The sequence below is a fragment of the Verticillium nonalfalfae genome, assembly GCF_003724135.2.
Source record: "Verticillium nonalfalfae strain VnAa140/NRRL 66861 chromosome Unknown scaffold_19, whole genome shotgun sequence".
Classification (NCBI taxonomy): Eukaryota; Fungi; Ascomycota; class Sordariomycetes; order Glomerellales; family Plectosphaerellaceae; genus Verticillium; species Verticillium nonalfalfae.
Window position 1 is genome coordinate 141,234 of NW_021167244.1, and position 21,191 is coordinate 162,424.

Below are 21,191 nucleotides of genomic sequence, written 5' to 3' on the forward strand. Positions count from 1 at the left end.
TGACGATCACCAGAACTATTCGTAACTTGGAGGCTGCACCATGTACTACTCACGACTGCCAAACACGAAATATCAGGACCGTTGAATCCGCCATGAACACCAAGAGTCTCGGCATGCAGACCAATGGGTCTGTCATTTGATCAAAACCCGCAGTGAAAGACTTTTGATGGTCCAGGAAGGCCGATCACGGCGACCGAGGCTTACATATGAGGCCTATGACTTTTTTTTTTGACCTTTTGTTCTCATTAGGTCTTTGTTGAAATAAAGACGACGATAGACAACTTTCCTCGAACCATCAAGATGTCCGATATTGAGAAGAATCGCCCCCCTCTTTCGGACTCATCCGATCGAAGCGACAAACAATCTGAAGCCGCGGAGAACAAGACGACAGAGCAGTCACAGGAAGAGATTGACGAGGCCCGTGAGCGTATTATTCGAGAACATCGTACTGAGTTGGAGCAGCGGGGTGAGGGCTTGGTCCATCAAGAGATTCCCATTCTTCCTCTCACCCAGTTTTTCGGAAAGAAAGATTTCGATATCGATGCAATCGCGACTCAGCCTTCCGTGTATGATAGCCCTGCTGCTGCTGCCTACTTCAAGCCCCATGAAAGCTATGAAAACCGGCATCGGTTCGATCCGGCTTGCAGATGGACATGGAAGGAGGAACTACCCCTCATCAACAAGATGGACCTTAAGAGTATGTGCCCAGCGTTCTTTGCAGACCGATACTCAACAGACCGATACTCAACAGTCTCTTTTACAGTCACCGTGTGGGCTTGTGTTGCCTTCTTCGGTCTAGACCTCGGTCGTGGCAACCTTTCGCAAGCCAACACCGATGACTTCCTACCAGATCTTGGAATGGACACCAACGGTACGCTTAGTAACACAGATCGCCCATGCCACATCCAAAGAACCATGCACTAATGACTGTAGACTACAACCTTGGAAACACAGTGTATCAAATTTCTTTCCTATGCGCTGAACTGCCTTCTCAGATGATCAGCAAGAAATTGGGTCCGGACCGCTGGATCCCCTTCATCATGTGCTCATGGAGCCTCGTCTCAGGAGCTCAATTCTTCCTCAGCGGTAGGACCAGTTTTCTTGTCACACGCGCTATCCTCGGCGTTCTGCAAGGCGGCTTCATTCCTGACATCGTACTTTACCTTACCTACTTCTTCAAGGGCAACGAGCTGCCGTTCAGGTTGGCAATGTTTTGGTGCGTGCGACGAATCACGGATATTATCGCGCCTATCATTGCTTTTGGTGTTCTTCGCATGCGAGGCGTTCTCGGATATGAAGGATGGAGATGGCTTTTCTTGATCGAGGGGATCATCATGCTGTCCATCGGCATATGGTCTATTTTCAAGATGGCCCCCTCGCCTACACAAACTAAACGGCCTTGGCGGCCAAAGGGCTGGTTCAACGAACGAGAGGAGAAGATCCTCGTCAACAGGATCCTACGTGATGACCCCTCCAAGTGCGACATGCACAACCGGCAGGCCATCAACCTTAAGATGCTTTGGCACTCTCTTTGCGACTACGAGCTTTGGCCCATCTACGTCTTTGGACTTCTCTGGGAGATTCCCGCCGGTCCGCCTGACCAGTACCTTACCCTCACCCTTCGAAATCTTGGCTTCGGCACCTTTGATGCCAACTTGCTCAGCATTCCTTGCCAATTCATTGGTGCCGTTATGATGTGCATCATGACCTATCTGTCAACAAGATGGAATGAGCGTGCTCTTTTTGGTGTTTTTACACAGTTTTGGTATCTCCCGAACTTGATTGCGCTCGCTATTCTGCCTTCTACAGCTGGCCCGTGGGCGCAATTCGCGATTGTCACAGTCTTGCTGTCCTATCCGTCTCGTGAGTCTTGATCATCCATGCGGACCAAGACATCGCTGACAGGTATTCAGCGCATGCCATGCACGTCGCATGGGGAAGCCGAAACTCCAATTCTGTGCGCACTCGGGCTGTATCTGCAGCCCTTTACAAGTATGCCAGCCCTCCGCGGTGGAGCCTCCGTGCTTAGAGGAGCGCTGTACACTGACATATCCTTAGCATGATGGTCCAGCTTGCTCGAGTGATTTACTCGAACATCTACCGCGAAGATGATCGGCCTGAATGTAGGTCATCGCCATGATTGGTGGCTTGAGTAGTGCAGCTAATGAATTCATAGATCGCCGGGGCAATCGTGTTCTTGTAGCCATTGCTTGCGTGAACATCTGCGTCTACATTGTAGCAAAGGGCTTCTATATCTACAAGAATAGATCACGCGAGAAGAAGTGGCAAGCGATGACTGAAGACGTGCGTTGGAGCCCTAGAGTGTCCTGTTAAGAGTTCGAGAGGAAATCACAGGCTAACGACGACGGAACAGGAACGGATTCACTACCTCGATACGACCAAGGATAAAGGAAGCTCGAAACTAGACTTCCGGTTCGTACATTGAGTTAACCATTCGCTGGCTCGACGAATTATGCATGGTTCCACCAAGTCAAGCACACGCAGAAACTCTGCCGACATCCGCTGTGAAGTCAGTTACAGAAATAGATTAGGCAGAGATCGAAATATAAAATCGACTGAACTACTTGTGAAATACTCAAAGCCATCGGTGTAGCAGATCTCAGAACTTCTCTGCTCACTGAGGATGGAGTGACCGGTGCTTTGTCAAAAGGACGGCTGTGCCAAGTATCTCTTTCAGCAAGCGTTGATAGTCCCAGCCTAGGCCGCCTGCTGCTAGAAGAGATAAGCACGCCTGATCCTCTCGGCCCGGCCGGCCGGGGCCGGTCATGTTCTACAGATGTTAGCCAGGGGCACTACCAATCCAGACTTCCAGCGGTAATGGTGTTCTGTGGACTCACAGGTTTCATGTTGACGTCGAATATCACAAATCTCGGGTCCGAAGGGCCGTAGCGTCTGACGTCAATCCGGATTGGGCCCGTAACACCAAGAGCTCGTGCGACATTCTCGCACTCCCTAGAGATTACCTCATATGCCGGGTCGTCTGACCCGACAACAGCCCTCGAGTTCGTGGAAACGGCAACAGTGCCATTGTACGGAGCGATACCATCCTGGTGGTTGAAGCGCGTGACAACCGGCAGGGCCAGGTAGCCCAGCCTGTCAAGGCTCGGCGGCATGACTGTGACTGTCGCTTCCTCGCCAGCGAGATATTCTTCAACCATGACCAGGTTGAGACCCTCAGACCTCAGCGATTCAGCATGCGAGATGAGCTCCGAAGCGTCTTTGCAGATTTTGACGCCGTAGCTGCCGCGGCCTCGGGCGGGCTTGACAACGAGGGGATAGATGCAATCATCAATGTCGCTGAGGGTGATAGGGCCCGACGGTAGCGACCATGCCCGCGGCATGGTGAAGCCCCCGAGTCGGCGAAGGAGGCCATTGACGTAGTCCTTGTTGTCGTACTTCTCGACGAGCAAAGGGCCCTGACCAACGACACGCAGGTAATTCTGGTGCTTGCCGACCTTGGTAGATGCTTGAATTGGATGCGAGGCAAACAGAATCGTGTTAGCCCAAAGATGAGTGGCACCACGCTCAATGGCCTGCAAAATTCCTTCTTCGGTGTCAGGGAAGCACCATCCAGCGTGCTGTTCAGGGACTGGGTCAGAGGACTGAGTGATGACCTCAACCTCATCTGAGAGACTCAGGGCATATCCAATGTCTGCTCCGGAATCCTGGTAGCCTGTGATTCTGTTAATATGCTTTAGGCCTCCAGTTATCTCAGGTGACCAAGTTAGGCACAGTGCCTACCACCAGGCTTCATAGGCTTCCGTGTCCCGTCGATGACGGGAGGCTCCGTGTTCTGATATAGAACAGCCACACGGGGCTTAGCTCGCTGCCCATTTTCGACACTCATGCTGCGTTTGGTGTAATTGTTTCGTTTGAGCTCGAAAAGAATGTTCACAAGAGAGTCGGATTTGAAATGGTGTGAGCGACGGACATCGACGAGAGACTGTCTCTTGGCGCTCCGACAACAACTATTAATAATTGCATCAAGCCGCTTGATATACCCCTGTTTTCCCTTCGTCCTTTCGGCGAATCATGGTGAAAAGGATTCTGTTGACTCACGATGGTCGTCACGTCGGTGTGAGTTTCGGTTTCCGAGCAGACCAACGTGCCGGTCCGACCGATTGTGGAGACCGATGTCGGAGTCATGTTGTTACGCAGTCTGTACGACGACCGCCAGCGACACGGAAGCACATAGCATGCTCGCCCTTGTTCGGCGAGACCCATGAGGCTCCCTGTCCGATACGGAGACGGTCATCGCCAAAACCTCACCTTAGCAGACTGATGCCGAGCGCGGTGCTCCATGTCCGGCTCCACCTACTCTTCGGGGATGGGTCTGCTCCGAGGACGGCGCGGGGTTGGCCGCAGTTAGCCGGGACACATGACCCAATCGAGCCTCGCTAAACGGGGCTTCATCATCGAGTTGCCGGAGGGGTTCAGGCTGGCCCTCACTAGTCCGTGCTTGCTGAGGCAATTCGACAGCGAGAATCAACGCGCTCATCGAAGAACGCACCATCGTGCATCGGCTTTATTACATTCAGCCCGACGGAACTGTTCATCATATCTACCATGTCGATTCATCCCTTTGATCCGCTGACTCCGAGTGAGATCATCGAGGTGTGTGTTTCCTTCCCCAGACGATGGCCACCCAAATGACACATGAATCCTGACCATTTTCGCCCTGCGCCCTGTAGACGACCAATATTTTGAAAAAGTCATGGCCGGCTGACAAGTTGTTCTTCCGAGCCATCTCGCTTGCCGAACCCCCGAAGAAGGCCATGGTCGTCTTCCTTGACGACGAACAATGCAGCACTGGTTCCGGCGCACGGCCACCCAGACAGGCCAGAGTGCAGGTCTTCATTGAGAAGGTCCTCCACGAGATCATTGTCGACCTCGACCAGCAGGCTGTGGCCTCGACCAAGGAGCTTCATGGACGGCACTCCTACATCGACACGGACTTTATGAAGCAGGTCGGCGACGCCTGTCTCGCAGACGAGCAGGTCCAGCGGGAGATTGAATCGCTGAAGCTGCCCGAGGGCGCCACGGTGGTAGTTGAGCCGTGGGCGTACGCCACCGACGGCGTCAAGGACATGAAGGAACGGTGGACCATGGTGAGATCAAATACATCGCTTCATTCCTAGAATGACATATGCTAAAGACAGACGACAGGGTTGGTTCTACATGCGTCTGTCGGACCACCCAGAGGCCAACTACTACGCCTACCCGCTCGACATTTGCGCCGAGGTGTCGCCCGACCTCAAGGTCACGAGCGTCTACCGCTTGCCATCGGCAGCCGGGGACAAGATGCACACGCGTCAGGCGGAATTCGACGAGCGGAAAATCGTCGACGCCGAAAAGAGCGAGTACCACCCCGACCTGCTCACGAGCCACAGAACGACGACCAAGCCGTACCACATTTCGCAGCCTGAAGGCCCATCGTTCAGCACCGCGGGCAACCTCATTACGTGGGAAAAGTGGACAATGCGCATCGGCTTCAACTACCGCGAGTGCATGACGCTGCACGACGTGCGCTACGACGGCCGCAGCCTCTTTTACCGTCTCTCGCTCGCCGAGATGTTTGTGCCGTACGCGGACCCCCGGGCGCCGTACCCGCGCAAGGCAGCCTTTGACCTCGGCAACGACGGCGCCGGCGTCAACGCCAACAACCTGGGCCTCGGCTGCGACTGTCTCGGGCATATCCGGTACTTTGACGGCTGGCTGACAACGGCGGCGGGCGAGCCGCTGCGGATGCCCAACGTTGTCTGCTGCCACGAGATTGACGACGGCATTCTGTGGAAGCACACCAATTTTCGCACGGGCAACGCCGTCGTGACGCGGTCGAGGGTGCTTGTGCTGCAGACCATCATTACCGTGAGCAACTACGAGTACCTATTCCTGTTCTACTTTCAGCAGGACGCGTCGCTATTCTACGAGGTGCGCGCAACAGGCATCATGTCGACGGCGCCGATCAACATCGGCGACACGGTGCCGTACGGGACCATCGTGGCGCCGGGCACACTTGCACCGTACCATCAGCACCTCTTCTGCCTGCGAATCGACCCAGCGATCGGCGGACACGCAAACTCGCTAGTCGTCGAGGAATCGCACGCCATGGCCTTCGAGGAGGAGGAGGACGCGTCCGGCGAGGACCATAACCCCTTTGGCGTCGGGTACACGACAACGTCACAGGTCATCGAAAAGGAGACAGGTCTCGATCTCGATTTTCACACGAACCGCGTCTTCAAGATCGTCAACGAGGCGAAGAAAAACACCATCACGGGCACGCCCATCGGCTTCAAGCTGCTGCCATGCTACAGCCAACTGCTCCTGGCACACCCCACGTCGTACCACGCGCGACGGTCCGAGTACGCGGCGCACGCGGTGTGGGTGACTCGGCATGACGACGAGGAGCTGTTTCCGGCAGGCAGGCACACGATGCAGTCGCTCGGCGGCGAAGGGATCGCTTCGTGGATTGCGGCGAGGCGTCATGACGAGGCCAGGTCGTCGGTTCGAAACCAAGATATTGTGATGTGGCACACGTTCGGGTCGACGCACAATCCACGGATTGAGGACTGGCCCGTCATGCCGTGCGAGAAGATGATTGTCGGGCTGAAGCCGGTCAACTTTTTCGAAGGGAACCCGGCGTTGGACGTGGCCGTGTCGACGCAGGAGCGCAATTGCAGTGTGCTGATCAATGGTGACAAATGAAAGAATGACTGGGGGGAAACATGCTGTGTAGCCGTCGAGCATGAAGTATGGACGGGTGATGGTGTTGATCTCTCAGATTGATCTTCAAAACGCCACATGGAGAGTTGAGACGACAAGGGATGGCAGTGAAAGACGGGCGGCGGTGGACAGTCGCTGGTGGTTGGTGACTTGGTCGCACAAAGACCTGGAAAGACAAAGAGTGTGAGGGTGGTAATGGAGTTTCAGAGTCGGCCAGGCACAGGTCGATATCACGTGGACAGAGCCAGGGCTATCCCTGGGGAATACGAGCGTGTGACTGGCGGAGACGCTCTTGGCATCAGATGGGTGGGGCTCAGCCTGAGGGACCCTGGCCCAAACCCTCATGACGCTCGCCTTGTCTGATCTTCGCCTCAACTTCCACTCGACACCACCTCGCCCATCAACGACGACCCAGCCGCGTGGCCCCTCGATCGCGCTCAATCCTTCTCACCTACCATCTCAAGTCGCCGCAGAGCAAAGAAAATGCCTGTTGCACGGCACTGATGCGCAGCCTGAGGGTCGCTGACTCGAGCAGCCCGCAATCTCCTTTCGGCACGCTGCGCGGTCTCGAATCCTCGCCTAACCCAGATTTTCACTTCCATGTCACCCTCCCGAAGGTTCAAGGTCCACAAAGGGTGTCCCTGACGTGCACTACCTGTCAGATGCCATATTCGATACTTCCCGGGGGCCTTTGTGAAAAGCCATCCCGCATAGCTGGGTGGCCTGCTATACTTCCATTTGGTCACTTTCCAGCCGTCACTGCCGAGAGCCGAGTACAAGCGCCCAGGCATACATGTACCTACAACATGCCCACGGCTGCGTAGCATCCGAAGAGGAGCCCCAGGGACAACCACGATGAACGCCTGGCGCAGCACTGATACCAAGATATCGAAGCATACCGACACACGAGGGGCAAAGGGGGGACAAAGGGTATGGGTCTTGAGGAATCAAGCAATTTGCCAAGTGATCCGATCTACTTCATCCTTGTCTTTCCACTATATAATCATGCTGATCTCCCGGTCCTCTTCGTCTGGTCTTCACTCTGGTCACACATCGCATCATCGTCCAACATTCTCTGAGATACTACTCTCTTTTCTTTTTCCCCGGCTTTCTCTCACGGGTTCTGTGAAATCTTCCATTCTGTGCCTCAGTGCACCTATTCTTGAGTATTTTACCTTGACTGCATTCGGACGGTCCTTCACTTCATCTACTTACCACTCATTACCATCTCATAGAGACAACGTACCCCTGACTTTTGCTTTGTCGCCGATTCACCATCAACAAAAATGAAGTTTGAACTCGTCACCCTCGGCCTCCTTGGCATGGCTTCTGCGAGCCCTGCGCAGCCGCTTGCGCACAGCCCCCGAAGCAACATCGTCAAGCGCCAGGTCCCCCAGGAGCACTCTCACGAGATCTTCCTGACGATCACCCGCGAGTTTCTCAACCTCAACAACCCCAAGGGCATTGCCGATCCTGTCTTCGGCCTCCTCGGTGACGCTGCCGCTTCCAAGGGCGCCGGCAAGGTCACCAACCTGGCATGCCTCAAGCAGGAGACTGCTGACCAGGCCTTCACCAACGCCAAAAAGGTGGGAGACATTCGCGGCATGTCCGCTGCCCTCGTCTACCAGGCCCTCGAGCGCAACACCGGCTCTGTTGGCGGCGTCAGTGCCGCTTGCACTGACAAGCCCGTCAACCCTGAAATCGGCGCGTTCGCCCAGCACCAGGATGCCGCCGGTCCTGGCGCCCTCGCAGGCAACAAGGCCATTGCCCTGGCTCTGGCCAAGCAGCTGGCCCTCATCGGCGGCGATCCACTCCTCGCGCTTGAGAGTGGCACCTTTGTCGCCGGAGACCTCAATGACAGGACCGCCGCCGGCAAGTCCTGCGACAGCGCCAATGACCCCGTCGGCTGCATTTTCACCCAGCGCCTCCTTCTCCTCGATGCTACCCCTGACGAGATCAAGGCCGCCGTTCAAGGTGTCGTCCCGGCCTTCACGGGCACCGGCCAGCTCAAGGCCACCCACATTGACTTTGCTGGTCTTCCCGTCGCCGCTGCGGCCGGCGCCCCTGCTCCTGCCGGCCCGGCTGCTGCGAAGCCTAACGTCACACCTCTCGCCTCAGCTCCCGGCGCTGGCAACGCCGTTGCGAAGCCAGCCGCTTACGCACCGGGCGACGATGAGTGCGAGCCTGTGAAGCCCACTACGACTACCACCCGGAGCTGCACCGTCATCACCAAGACCGTCCCCGCCACTGACGTCCCGACTACCCCGGCCGGCAACAACATTCAAACCTTCACTGGCACCCTCGGCGGCGTCGCCCCTCCCGTCATCAAGGGTACCGGTGACCGCCCCTTCTCCGTCAACGGCAACACCTTTACCGGTGCCGGTGCCGCCCTTGGCCGCTCGTGTGACATTCAGCACAACGCCTGCGCCAACGCCGCCAACACGGGCAAGCTGACCGGCGGTGTCGGCCAGTGCGACACTCAGAACACCCAGTGTCACGCTGCCAGCTCCCTCAGCAAGCGCTTCCTCCGCGAGCGCCGCCAGGCCACACCTGCCGCCGGCAACTTTGGCACCTGCACGGACCCTAGCATCAAGTTCGCCGCCGGTCTCGACGGTCGCAAGGAGTCGGCCTTCATCCCCAACAACCTCAAGGACTTTGGCCACGGCTCCGCTCAAAAGGTCGGCATTATCGCCGGCTTCATCTGCCAGCGCCTCAGCGACTCGTGCAAGGCGCCCGCCGCCATCCAGGCCACGTGCGCCCAGGCCAGCGCCGCCGCCGTCGCTGCCACCCAGAACCAGGCTGCTGCTGATGCCTTCAACGGCATCCTCCTCGGCAAGGCGGCCGCGCTTCCCGCCAAGACTACGCCTACGCCGGCGGCCGGCGTTGCCGCTGCTATCACGCCTGCACCGGCTACTGGCGAGGACGCGCACCCGCCGCCTGCTCCTGCCGTCATGTATATCACCAAGTGTACGTAGTTGGACATGTTGCCTGGTACCTGGAGTTCGGGGTGGCTTGTTTTACTCGGACGTCTCTGGAGGGGTTGGAGTCAGATGTAGTAATATCACATGAATTTGCCGGGCCTCTGTGCGCTATGACGCGGTCATGTCTTGCGACGAGTTGAATTGGCTTTTAACTGATATGCTTCGTACTTCGCTCTCCAAGACGCAATCGCCCAGAAGTTGGGGGATAGCGAGAGAGCCACGGCTCTTGCAACCACGATCAGGAGCTCTTCCCCCTTAACACCAAAACCTGGGCGGACAGGGGTACTAACGGGTAAATCCGGTTGTATTGCTAAGGCGAGGCGCTCGCGACACTACAATCGTACCGAAGCCAAAACCCAGAACCCGAGCATAGGCAGCACATGTTCACACAACCAGCAACACTCAGACTCCTCCTCCTCTGACATGCAGATAGCCAATACACCAGAAATGGAGGCGCCGACGCCACAGGAACTGAAAGAACCGAATCACCATCAAGCAGACCAACCTGCCCCCCTTAATCGAATGGCTCGGAATGAATCCAATAAGCTGGCGGAAAACTTGAGCATGGCTATTTTAATGGCCAAAGAACAAGCACGGGCGCGTTTTTGCCTACGTGGGATGAAGAGTAGCGTTGAGTATATCATCATCTCGAAGACGTAATCTGACACTTAAGCATGACTGGCGAAGACAATCCCAACTTTGGAGTCGTATGGTTTACTATCATGTTCGAGAAAGGATCAATGGCGTTTCCGGGATATTAAGGCTTCAGCTTGGAACTGGGCGGCTTTTGTGCCGCCGTCATGGCCAAGGCCTGTTCGGAATGATTATGAACGTTACACAGACTGAAGAGGGAGCACGTCACTGAACACCCAAGCTACTCTCCTTCCTTCCCGCTTTATGAAGTAGAAAGTCATACTGATAGAGATGCTACTGCACTAGAGATGATGCCAGCTATAACAAAGTGTTGTTTTATTGTTGAGTCTGTTAGCACGAAGATAATCAGAGTATGTGGGCAGGGTAACGTACCAACGAACACCTTCCACGACAGCCATTCACATTCACTGTCGTATTTCTACCAGCAACCAATCTCTTGAAACTATGGCATGCACCTTCCTTCCACCGATACGGAAACTCAGCAAAGGTTTTATGCAACCATCAACATATCAACGCACAACACACAGACGTGTTAGGTGGCACGACCTTTCTTTTCTACTTCACCAATTTTGCGCTAATGACGTGTCGAAACTTGTTGCGGTCCTTGACATAACACCGGCTCGACAAAGAAGAGCCTCTACTCTCTAAGGTGTACACGCAGACAATACAACATGTCTCGCTCTCAAAGTCCCAAGTCTGGACCAGCCATGTTACCGCCGCATGACACCTATACAAAAGCGTCCCCCAAGAGCTCGAGCAAGGGATCACAGATATGTACAGACGACGAAGGCCCTGAAGAACCTGAAGTTAAATTCGAAGACAGCCCACCCTCGAGGCCATCCAACGCCCGTCCCGAGGCCGTCATCATTGGTATCAAGGAAAGAGCCGATGTCTGCATCATCGTCGGTGAAGGCGACGCCACACGTTCTTTCGAGTTCAACGCCGGCGTGCTTGCTTCGACTTCGGCAGAGTGGGACAAGATCCTGCCAGGTCCCGCCACGGCTGGCAAGCCCTGCCTTGTGCTCCCTGCGATCGATCCCGCCGCCATGAAGGTGCTTTTGCACGCTTGCCACTTCGAATACGAACATGTCCCCGGGACGGCCTCTCCGAATCTTCTCTACCAGATTGCGAGCACTTTAAGCTCTTTTGAGATGGGCCCCGTGGTTGCCATGTTTGCACCCGCCTGGCTGGATAGCATCCGTGATACGATCCATTCGCCACAGGATGAGCCTCGCGAGCGGCAAGCGGCAGTTTCTCCAAGGAAGCGCAAACGCTCGCGCCGCGAGTTGGAGGCAGTTGCGGAGGTAGGTGGCCCTTCTCATGGGAATGAAACCTTCGATGGCGTTTCTGAGGACATGTTTCCATCTGCTCGTTTGGCACAAACACAATCACAGGCTTTGAAGCTGTAAGTGACCGTTCCGTGCAAAAACGTGACTCAGCTGACCGGACATTTTGCACAGTGAGCACGAAGGCGTCAGTCTTTACGCTGCAGAACGTCACGACCACGGCGCTGGAGAATCATTGACAGTCATGAGCATCGTCCCAGACAGCGATCGTGTGATCCTCATCTCCTGGGAGCTCGGTGATAAGCAGCTTTTTCTCTGCGCAGCAAGGACCCTCATCAATGACTCTGGTCTTGGCAATTACGGAGAAGTCGTCGGTCCCTCTGATTTAGTTCTCACGAATCACAGATACAACGGACGGATGATGGGCATGATCGGTAAGTCTAGGGAAGGAACCGTGCAACTCTGTCCTCTGACGACATCAGCTAAACTATGCCACGCAGACAGGATCATACGGATGCGAGCCGATATTGTTGCAATGGTCTTCAAACTCCTTTTGGAGATGCAGAGCAAGCTTTGCCACAGCTTGAGCTGCACAGTGCAAGGCTGCAACACGGAGAGACAAGAAAACTGCGCCAGAGTCATTCTCGGCGCTTTCGTTCAGTTCCTTCTTCAAAACCCCGACCTCAACTGTCTTGACAGGCCAGCCGCATACAAGGGTACCGTGCGGGACCTTGTCCACAGACTTCAGTACGGGGCCTCGGTACGTGTTCGCGCCAGACATGCAAACTGCAATGCCTTTGCCGAGGCGGTGGCGCGGATCACGGACTATCACCTCGACGTGATGCGAAGTGTGAGACTTTCCGCAGACCAGGTTACGCACATGGGTTTGCGATCGGCGACAATATAAACCACCTTCCCTTGCCTCTGCGCGCAAGGGTGTGTCGTGGCGTAATGAGTGGTTGATTGGTGGTCAGGTTCAGAGCCAGTGATCCCGGATTACGGAAATCAGTCTTCACTTCGGGATACCCAACCAATATTGGGCAGCAGGCAGCAGGCAGCAGGCAGCAAGAAGACTCTATTTCAAAATGGGAAGCATCATCTGAATCGATTCGCTATGTGTGGTATCTAGGTATCGTCATGTACGCGTGGGTCTCATCATGGCTTGCTTGTACTGAATGTACGTCGGACCAAATTTGTGGCGGCAATTTCCGGTTTGCAGACCGGTCTTCTGCAGCCCCTACGCCCCTCTTCCCTCCCCCTCCCTGATCAGACGGTTCACCAGTAATGGTAGCCCTTTGATCGCATCTTCACGGGTACCTTGACCTTGACCGCCTCCTTCCTGATCCGTTTCCACTCCGCTTCCGTCAGCACGTTCTTGGGCACGAACCCGTAGTGCTTCTCGTAAAAATCGACCTTCTTGGTCGCTTCGCGCTCGCGCTTCTTGTCCCTGAGGTAGGTAAAGGGGTTGCGTGAGGAGGAGGCCTCTGCTGTGACCGGTGAGGGGAAAGGCGGCGGCGATGTGGAGGATGATGCTCTCGCACGCGAAGGCGATGGCTGAGACGTTGGGACGGCCCGCGCGCCTGGCTGAACGCCGTGGCGGTCATTGCTGTCCTCAGCCAGCGGCCCGTCGCTAGCCCTGTCCACCAACGGTTCGTAAGCCGGCGCGGGGTCTGCTGGATTTGTGTCGTGCGCGTCGCGATGGCTGTGCAGCTCGGACGGGTGTCCCGGATACGGCGGAGGCGCCTCGCTGTGGTTGTCGTGCTGATCCATGTTGGTGGGGGGTGTTCGTGGAGGCTCAAGGCGATCGTGGTGTTTGTTTGAGCGTGGACATATCGCGGGGTGATCCCGTTCGAATTGCGGGGTTTTGGATGTGACGCCATTAAGTAAGACGCAGAAATAACAGGAAACGGCTCCCTCCCCCTGCATGGCATGCTTTTGCTTGGCCTTCTCATCAGGTCAGGTGTCAAGCTGCGGGCGGTGGCGCGGCAGGGCTGTGAAGCCGCACTTAGCATGGCCTCAGGCGGCACTTTGGCGCCTTGGAGGTGGCACGGGGTTAGCTTTGGGACCATCAGTACGGTCTTGAAAGCCCATCGCCAAGGACGGTTATTGCTAGTTAGGCTCTCTTATCAAACTGCCAACTCCTACTCTAAGCTGGGTATGCATCAAGGCTGAGCGACTGGTGAACAAACATGAGCACAGGCCTGGAATACCTGGTTGTTTGGTTACCTAAGGTACCTAATGTAGCTTCATCTTAGCCGTAAAACTAGGGGCACAGCAGCCTTGGCACATGGTATGCATCGCAAGTGAAGGGCCCGCCAACATTTTTGAGGCTCACCCTCAGATATTAGTGGAGAGCCTAATCGATGGCGTTCAGACCTTCCAGAAAAGGAACCCTCATATCCATGTGTTTCATCTCGCCTGTCTCGGCTATCCTACCTTACTTATGAATCTTATTGCTATTGAGTGAAACCCCGTGTTTCTGGAGTTGATGCATCTTGGTCCCTCGCCTACGCGTCTTGATGCCCGATGGCACGTCCCCGAGTCAGTGACCGAACCCCCTTATCGCCGTCAGAGACAGCTCATCAAATCATGACTTGGCTCTCGCCTTGTATCAATGGTCCCATAGCCAATGGTCCCATAGCCAGGCCGCTGAGAATCACCCACACGACAGAGGTGAGGGCTCTCCTATCTCGGCGTTTCAGGCAACACATCTCTCCTTATCAGGAAATGGTGCGACTCCAATTTCCCCCCGAGGTTCCCCAGGATCTCAACGTGCAGGGTAGATAGACGATAAGCACGATAGTCGGCCGACATTCGGCAACTCGGCGACCCCGTCCAGCTCTAATCCCAATCGTCACTAGATAGTGTTCTGCAATTGGTTCCGCTCCGCTGTATTACCCCGTCCTCGCCCATCATGACAGCAGCCATTGGTTGGGGAGTTGACCGCGATACCAACAAGGGAGGGAGCTGAATCGCTTCCCCTGGCTCTACTGGTGTACTTGCGCTCTCCTCGCTTCTTCCCCTCGCGATACATGACGTACTGGGCGTTACTGTTATCGGTAGTAACAGGTCTGGGCCATCGAGAAGGGGTCTCGTGAGACGTGTCTCCCCCCGCGTGGTGGATTCTTCCCCCATGGTTCTTCTAGACTGGACGAACCTCGTGGCTGTATTCTGCTAATTTGGGTCAAATCTCGAGCGCGTGCCATTGCAAACCATTTCTGTTGCTTCTGCCGCGTTTTGTCACACATACACACACACACACACACTCAAAAACGCAACTCACACGCTTTTTCCGACGCAAGGAACCTTTCATCCGGCGGACGCACCGCGCACCGCTGACCTTGTCTCCCGTCTTGGCCCTGCGCGAGGCTTAAGCTACGACGGCCTCCCCAAGTAGCTCAGAGTTCATGCCGGCAGTCATATCGCGCATTCTCAATCCCCCGGCCCAACCACAGAATCCTTCACGGCGCGCAGCGCAATCCCACTCAATCAGGTCATTCTAGAACACCGAGTTGAGGGCCCCCGCCATATCGCAACATCATGGAGCCCGATCGCAATGCCCCCAGCGCCGAAAAGGCTCTCCAGCGCCTGGGGTACACCAGCGAGCTGCCGCGCAACCTCAGCATGATGAGCATCCTGGGCATGTCCTTCGCCATCATGGCGGTGCCCTTTGGCCTGTCAACGACCATGTACATCACCCTCACCACCGGCCAGTCCGTCAGCGTGCTCTGGGGTTGGGTCCTCGTCTCACTCATCTCATGCTGCATTGCTGCGTCCCTGGCCGAGATTTGCGCCGTTTACCCGACCGCTGGCGGCGTCTACTACTGGTCGGCCATGCTGAGCACCCCGGAGTGGGCGCCGATCGTCAGCTTCATTGACGGATGGCTGACCCTCGTGGGCAATTGGACCGTCACGCTGTCGATCAACTTCTCCGGCGCCCAGCTTGTGCTCAGCGCCATCTCTATCTTTGATGAGGATTTCGTGCCCAACGAGTGGCAAACCGTCCTCGCCTTCTGGGCGGTCATGCTCGTCTGCGCCCTGGTCAATGCATTCGGCTCTAGGCATCTGGACCTGATCAACAAGGTCTGCATTTACTGGACTGGCGCCAGCGTGGTCATCATCCTGGTCACCCTCTTAGCGACGGCAGATCAGCGCAGATCCGCCGAGTTTGTCTTCACTCACTACGATCCATCTGCCAGCGGCTGGCCCTCTGGATGGTCCTTTTTCGTAGGCTTGCTCCAGCGTATGTGGCCACCCTCTCTTCCCTGTTATGTTTTTGTCTGGTGCTCCCTTCTTCTTTGTTCCGGGTCGCCTTGGATATTTGTGCAGCCTCCCTTGACCGCTTGGCCACTTAGCCGCTTGGCCCGCTGTAACTTCCAACCGACCCCCCCTTTCTCCCTCTCTCTCTCTACCCCTGGTCATTGTCCGGTTCTGACTCTGTCCGTACTGATACATCTTTCCTTAGCTGCATACACCCTTACAGGCTATGGCATGGTCGCTGCCATGTGTGAAGAGGTCCAGCACCCTGAGAGCCAGGTGCCGAAAGCCATTGTCTTGTCCGTCGTTGCAGCGGGTATCACAGGTATCTTCTACCTTGTGCCGCTGCTATTTGTGCTGCCCGACATTGAGATGCTTCTTGGCGTCGCCAACGGCCAGCCCATTGGTCTCCTCTTCACCACTGTTACAGGCTCCAAGGCGGGTGGTTTCTGCCTCCTGTTCCTCATCCTGGGCATCCTCTTCTTCGCAGGCGTAGGCGCCCTAACTGCCGCCTCGCGCTGCACCTACGCCTTTGCGCGCGATGGCGCTATCCCCGGCTACCGCCTCTGGATGAAGGTCAACAAGAAGCTCGACGTGCCGCTGTGGGCCCTGGCCCTCTCCACCGTCGTCGATTGCGTCCTGGGCCTCATCTTCTTCGGCTCCTCGGCCGCCTTCAACTCGTTCACCGGCGTCGCCACCATTTGTCTGTCGACGTCGTACTGTGTCCCCGTGCTCGTCAACATGATCCGCGGCCGCAAGGTCGTCGCCCGCTCGCCCTACCCGCTCGGCCGCTTCGGCTACCTGATCAACGGCATATCCGTGCTGTGGATCGTCTTTGCTGTGGTCATCTTCTCCATGCCTGTCGCCATTCCCGTCACGGCCTCGTCCATGAATTACGCTAGTGTCGTCTTTGCTGGGTTCGCTCTCATCAGTGCCGTGTGGTATCTCGCCTACGCTAGGAAGAACTTCACCGGCCCGCCTGTCGCGCAGGACGGCTCGGACGACGAGCCCAATGCGGTCATGGGTAAGTCGCTGAGCGGGCCGGAAGGCGTGGCCGCAACCCATGTACCCGAAGCCACGCTCGATGATGAGACAAAGAAGGCGTATTAAGAAGCGCGTCTGCCTGGAGTTCCGGTTAAGGGAGAAGGGGTCCTCGAGGAGAAGGGGGGGGGGGGGGCGAAGGCTTGAATTCCCCTTGATCCTTGTGTAATTGGTTGGGCTCCGCCCCCGAACTGTGGCGGATTCTGGATTTCAGTCTTTATTCTTGGCCTTGTACTCTGAAAAGCGGTACATGTTACTTTTAATAGCAGCCTGCATACGCATGTGTGCGTGTATGTGTGGGAAAGGATGTATGCGGATGTGTGTGTTTGTGTTTGACAGAATGTGTGACCATCCATGCAGATCGAGAACACCGCCTTTTCCTTTCATTTCGAAATAGGAATACACTTTGTGACATGGGGCAGACTTCATGCCCCGTGGACCACTCAAGGAGACAGGCCGTTTCGCTATCATTATCATGGTCTCCTCTTTCCTCTCCGGCCCTGTATCCTCCTAAATAAAGCGCTACATTAAAAGATGAAACATGAATATGCCTTCGCCTAAACCCCCTGTCCAGAAGAGAATAAAATGCGCTGTTGAAGAACATGTGGGAACATGTGGGAGACCAGGAAGGGGGAAAAGGGAAAGAAGAAAAGACATATGATTTACCTGCGTGAATGCTCGTGTACGCTTGCTTCATCAAACATGGCTGCTGTTTTTATATCGACAGCAAGCCTCCCCACAGAGGCAGTCCTTGTCAAGGCCTCTCCAGTAGCTGCCCGAGTAGTCAACCGTAATCTCATGCCCAGCTTCGATCCCCTTGCTCACGAGTATAATCCTCTGCGTGCTCATCCAGACAAAGTGCTGGAACTGGGCGTTGGCCTTGCAGCTGTGGTTCGTAAACCGCGTATAGTTGCCCTGCCGTCCCTGCCATATCTGATAGCCTCTGACGCCCGTCGAACTGTCCATGACATCGAGATTCTGAAGGTCTTTTGTCACGAGGCCGACGAACTCGCCAATGGCTGCCCCCCTCTCAAAGGCGCACAGCGCTAGCAGCCCGTTGTTCCGCCCATCGGTTGTCCTGAAAACCTGTACAGGACACGGACTCCGTCTGCCTGAGCCAAAGAGGCTCGGAAAACAGTAACACGAGTTGACCTTGGGCTCTTCGCTCTGCTCCTGACCGCACGAGTGGCAGACGTGCTGGCCCGTTAGCGACGCCGCGGCGCTCACGGGCGGTATCCAGCGTGGGTCGTCTTCGGGTCCCCAGGCATTGGCATCAACGACGCTGCCGTCGAGGTGCTCGAAGCTGAAAAAGGGGTCGTGCTCGAGATATGTGCTCCTCAGCGGCACTGGGTCTGAACCGTCCTGGCGCACCACCCAGTCGTGCGGGTGGCCGCAGAACCTCCGCTGCGGTGACTCGCCCACGATCATGAGTAGCTGCCGCCAGGTCGGGTGTAATGTGTCAGCGGCCACTTCGATGCGCGGTCGCAGAGCGCGCAAGCGGGCCATGGACTCGGGCGTAAAGCCGACGCGGTATTTGCAAAAGCGGTAGAGGCCCATGCCGGCAAACACGAGAGCCGCCCAGCCTCCAGCGTCTTTGATCTCTTTGTAGCCGCGCCAGATGGCCATCTTGTTGCGGAGCTCCTTCTCGGACCATCCAAAATCGGCGCAGGCTTCGAGAAGAGCGGCCTTGCGGCGCTTCGTCGGCGAGAGGGCCGGACTTGTGATGGCGAGAACCTCGACGTGGGCATCAAAATGCTCGATCCAGCGGGCCTGGACGATGACCTCGATGGCGCGACACGCACGGCTGGCCTGCGTCACCTTGCGGCAGAACAGGTTGCTGCGATTAAAGGTGGCCGTGTCGAGCGTCGCCAAGGAGGGGTCTGTAGTTGTAGGGGGTGGCGAGAGCAGGCCGAGGTCTGGCTGGCCCGGTCCTGGCGGTCTGCCACCGTTGTTAATGGTTGCCGTCGCGGCGCTGGCTGTTAGTTGCCATTGCTCGAGGAGGCTCTGAGGTTCCAGATTGATGCCGCCGTGGATCTGATCCCATATGCTGACGACGAACTTGTCGAGTGAAGACTGTTGCGGGACAAAGACGACTGAATCAGATTGCACCTTGGCTCGCTTGGGGAAGTTGTTGGCTATCTGCATCTGTCGTTGGCTGTCAGGACCATGCTGCACAGCAGGTCCGTCGGCTGGACGCGCGAGGCGTAGCCCGCCGGTTCCCTTTCTTCGGAAATCGTTGGCTGCCGCACTGTAGTCGTCAAGGGGAACAGAACCGGGGACGGGGATAGGAGGAGACGTCCTGTGTCGCATGATCATTTGATCCATGTGAGCGGTGTGATCTGGCGGGTGGTGGCTAAAGGATGTCGGTGACGGAACGTGCTCCGACATCATGGTAGCTGCATGTGAGCTGGGCGTATGAACCATCGGCGACATGTACCCTGACAGATCTACCGTTTTCTGAGAGGAAGGAAACATCAGCTCGGCTGGTTTGTCCAGGCGGCGTGGTGTTACCGCCATCGCGGAAGTTCGGAGCCATGGACTCACAGAAACGACGGGGTTCATGTTCGACGGACCAGGGTTGGTGGCTGGGAGAGCATCACCGTCCTGGAGAAACGCCTCAACTCTCAGTACAGGGTTCGACAGCAAGCCCATGGCGCCCCAGTCAAGTTCCGCCAGGTGGTCCATAATGACTCGACTCAGACTCTCACGCAGAGAATCCGATTGTTCAGGCGTTGTCATGTCGCGTAAAGCTGCCAAGAGTCATGCCCCCATCTCTTGTAAGTGAGGGACAGACAGGACAGGCAGTTCGAGTGGGGTGGAGAAAGCAGCCGAAAGGATATGGAGTGGAAGCGAGTATAGATTTGACAGGCCGAACAAATGGAAGTAAAGAAGCGTTTCGGTTGTTCTTGTCGACTTTAAGGTATCAGAAAGAAAACATGACGGGTTGGAAACGTCACGACCCCAGGCGAGACGGCAGACCATGCAAAGAGAAGAACAGATGCCAGCAGCGTCAGCGTCGATCCGGGTCTGGCTCGTTCCTCGTTTTGGTTCAACACCGCAGACAGGGGCGGGCCTCTCTCCATTCATCAGCTCCAGACGCGTGAGGAACCCTTGATTTAAGGAGTGAAAACAGTGGGGGGGAGCATTGTGTTCGCGAGGGCAGAAATCCAGGGTCCGCTACGCCTCGTTGGGCTTGGCCGACTGGATAATCAGCACAAGCCGTCCCAATGGGATGTCCTGAATCGTGAATAGTCTTTAGTAATCAGACCGCAGAATTTCTGCCCAGGGAGAACTTTAAGCCTGTCAACGCCTAAACCCAACCTTTCGGTGAGAGGCCAGTTTCGGTGAAGCCTCCGAAGCTGGAATGCACCCCATCGTTGAGACCCGAGACACGGGAGAGGATTCGTGTGTCTCTTCCAGCTGAGGGATCTCCTGTTCTCTACGGTTCTTGCCACAGACGTGCGTTCTTTTCTCGCCATCCTCGATCGTCCTGCCGCCGTTGGCACCCTCTTCGCCTCTGCCGCGCTACGTCATCATACTGGCCACTCTCGGGGCGGATCAGGGCAGGGGAGGGGCCAGCGGACAATGAACCGTGGACGGTGGAGGGAAGACGAGGGTGGGATGTTTCCGGGGCCCTGGTTGGAGATGGGTTCCGTTCCAGTGTTCCATTTACACTCACTTGACCGGATCTAGATCCGCTTTGCTCGCAGAACGGCCCCTTTCTTGCCCAACAACGTCCATGTGGGCCTCCGGCCGAAGGCCACATATTCCCGTTCCCGAAGTGGGCACCCAGGGCCGGCGGTCGATGCTTGCTAGCCTCCCTCACGAGCCTCAAGAGTTGTGCAACCCCCCCCCCCAGCCGATCACGAGAAGAGTCGAGACCGCAACGGCGCCTCGTACAAAAGGCTACCGTGCTTTTGCCATCATAGGGCCATTTCAAGGTGCCAAGCCATTGTCTTATGTGTGGCCGTTAGTGCCATGACCTGCCTCGGCAATTTCTCCAGTGGGAAAGGTTTGATGGGACTAGGCAGCGCTACAGCAAGCAGCGTCGAACCTTATGTCCCTCTCTGGGGCCACATGGTCGAGGAATGAGATGCCACCAGGAATCTCTCATCTCGGTGTTCGGCCTTGGTTCCGCACCGCAAAACCAGGCTTTCGGGTATGCACACGGCAATCTGGGAGTCTGGTAGCGTCGCAAAGCGCCCGTCGTTGGCCCGAAGGTAGGGTA

At 56.2% G+C, this 21,191-nt stretch overlaps 8 protein-coding genes across 8 annotated transcripts; 5 read left to right on the forward strand and 3 right to left on the reverse strand.

Moving 5' to 3' along the window:
- Positions 1-300: 300 nt before the first annotated feature.
- On the forward strand, positions 301-2,446 carry D7B24_003235 (uncharacterized protein; the record flags this gene model as incomplete). Its single annotated transcript, XM_028637428.1, has 7 exons — positions 301-697; positions 764-871; positions 934-1,863; positions 1,914-1,992; positions 2,059-2,123; positions 2,177-2,304; positions 2,375-2,446. 7 exons carry the CDS (start codon positions 301-303, stop codon positions 2,444-2,446), a joined length of 1,779 nt encoding a protein of 592 aa, XP_028497300.1.
- A 189-nt stretch (positions 2,447-2,635) lies between these two features.
- D7B24_003236 (uncharacterized protein) lies at positions 2,636-3,868 on the reverse strand (the record flags this gene model as incomplete). The annotated part of the gene is made up of 3 exons (XM_028637429.1): positions 2,636-2,791; positions 2,859-3,694; positions 3,763-3,868. 3 exons carry the CDS (start codon positions 3,866-3,868, stop codon positions 2,636-2,638), a joined length of 1,098 nt encoding a protein of 365 aa, XP_028497301.1.
- Positions 3,869-4,587: 719 nt separating this feature from the next.
- Positions 4,588-6,726, forward strand: D7B24_003237 (uncharacterized protein; the record flags this gene model as incomplete). The annotated part of the gene is made up of 3 exons (XM_028637430.1): positions 4,588-4,635; positions 4,713-5,129; positions 5,188-6,726. The coding sequence occupies 3 exons, from the start codon at positions 4,588-4,590 to the stop codon at positions 6,724-6,726; spliced, it is 2,004 nt and encodes a 667-aa protein (XP_028497302.1).
- A 1,304-nt stretch (positions 6,727-8,030) lies between these two features.
- On the forward strand, positions 8,031-9,719 carry D7B24_003238 (uncharacterized protein; the record flags this gene model as incomplete). Its single annotated transcript, XM_028637431.1, has 1 exon — positions 8,031-9,719. The coding sequence occupies one exon, from the start codon at positions 8,031-8,033 to the stop codon at positions 9,717-9,719; it is 1,689 nt and encodes a 562-aa protein (XP_028497303.1).
- A 1,331-nt stretch (positions 9,720-11,050) lies between these two features.
- D7B24_003239 (uncharacterized protein) lies at positions 11,051-12,572 on the forward strand (the record flags this gene model as incomplete). Its single annotated transcript, XM_028637432.1, has 3 exons — positions 11,051-11,784; positions 11,840-12,099; positions 12,166-12,572. 3 exons carry the CDS (start codon positions 11,051-11,053, stop codon positions 12,570-12,572), a joined length of 1,401 nt encoding a protein of 466 aa, XP_028497304.1.
- Positions 12,573-12,940: 368 nt separating this feature from the next.
- Positions 12,941-13,435, reverse strand: D7B24_003240 (uncharacterized protein; the record flags this gene model as incomplete). The annotated part of the gene is made up of 1 exon (XM_028637433.1): positions 12,941-13,435. The coding sequence occupies one exon, from the start codon at positions 13,433-13,435 to the stop codon at positions 12,941-12,943; it is 495 nt and encodes a 164-aa protein (XP_028497305.1).
- Positions 13,436-15,205: 1,770 nt separating this feature from the next.
- Positions 15,206-17,032, forward strand: D7B24_003241 (uncharacterized protein; the record flags this gene model as incomplete). Its single annotated transcript, XM_028637434.1, has 2 exons — positions 15,206-15,908; positions 16,131-17,032. 2 exons carry the CDS (start codon positions 15,206-15,208, stop codon positions 17,030-17,032), a joined length of 1,605 nt encoding a protein of 534 aa, XP_028497306.1.
- Positions 17,033-17,659: 627 nt separating this feature from the next.
- On the reverse strand, positions 17,660-19,702 carry D7B24_003242 (uncharacterized protein; the record flags this gene model as incomplete). Its single annotated transcript, XM_028637435.1, has 1 exon — positions 17,660-19,702. One exon carries the CDS (start codon positions 19,700-19,702, stop codon positions 17,660-17,662), a length of 2,043 nt encoding a protein of 680 aa, XP_028497307.1.
- Positions 19,703-21,191: the final 1,489 nt, after the last annotated feature.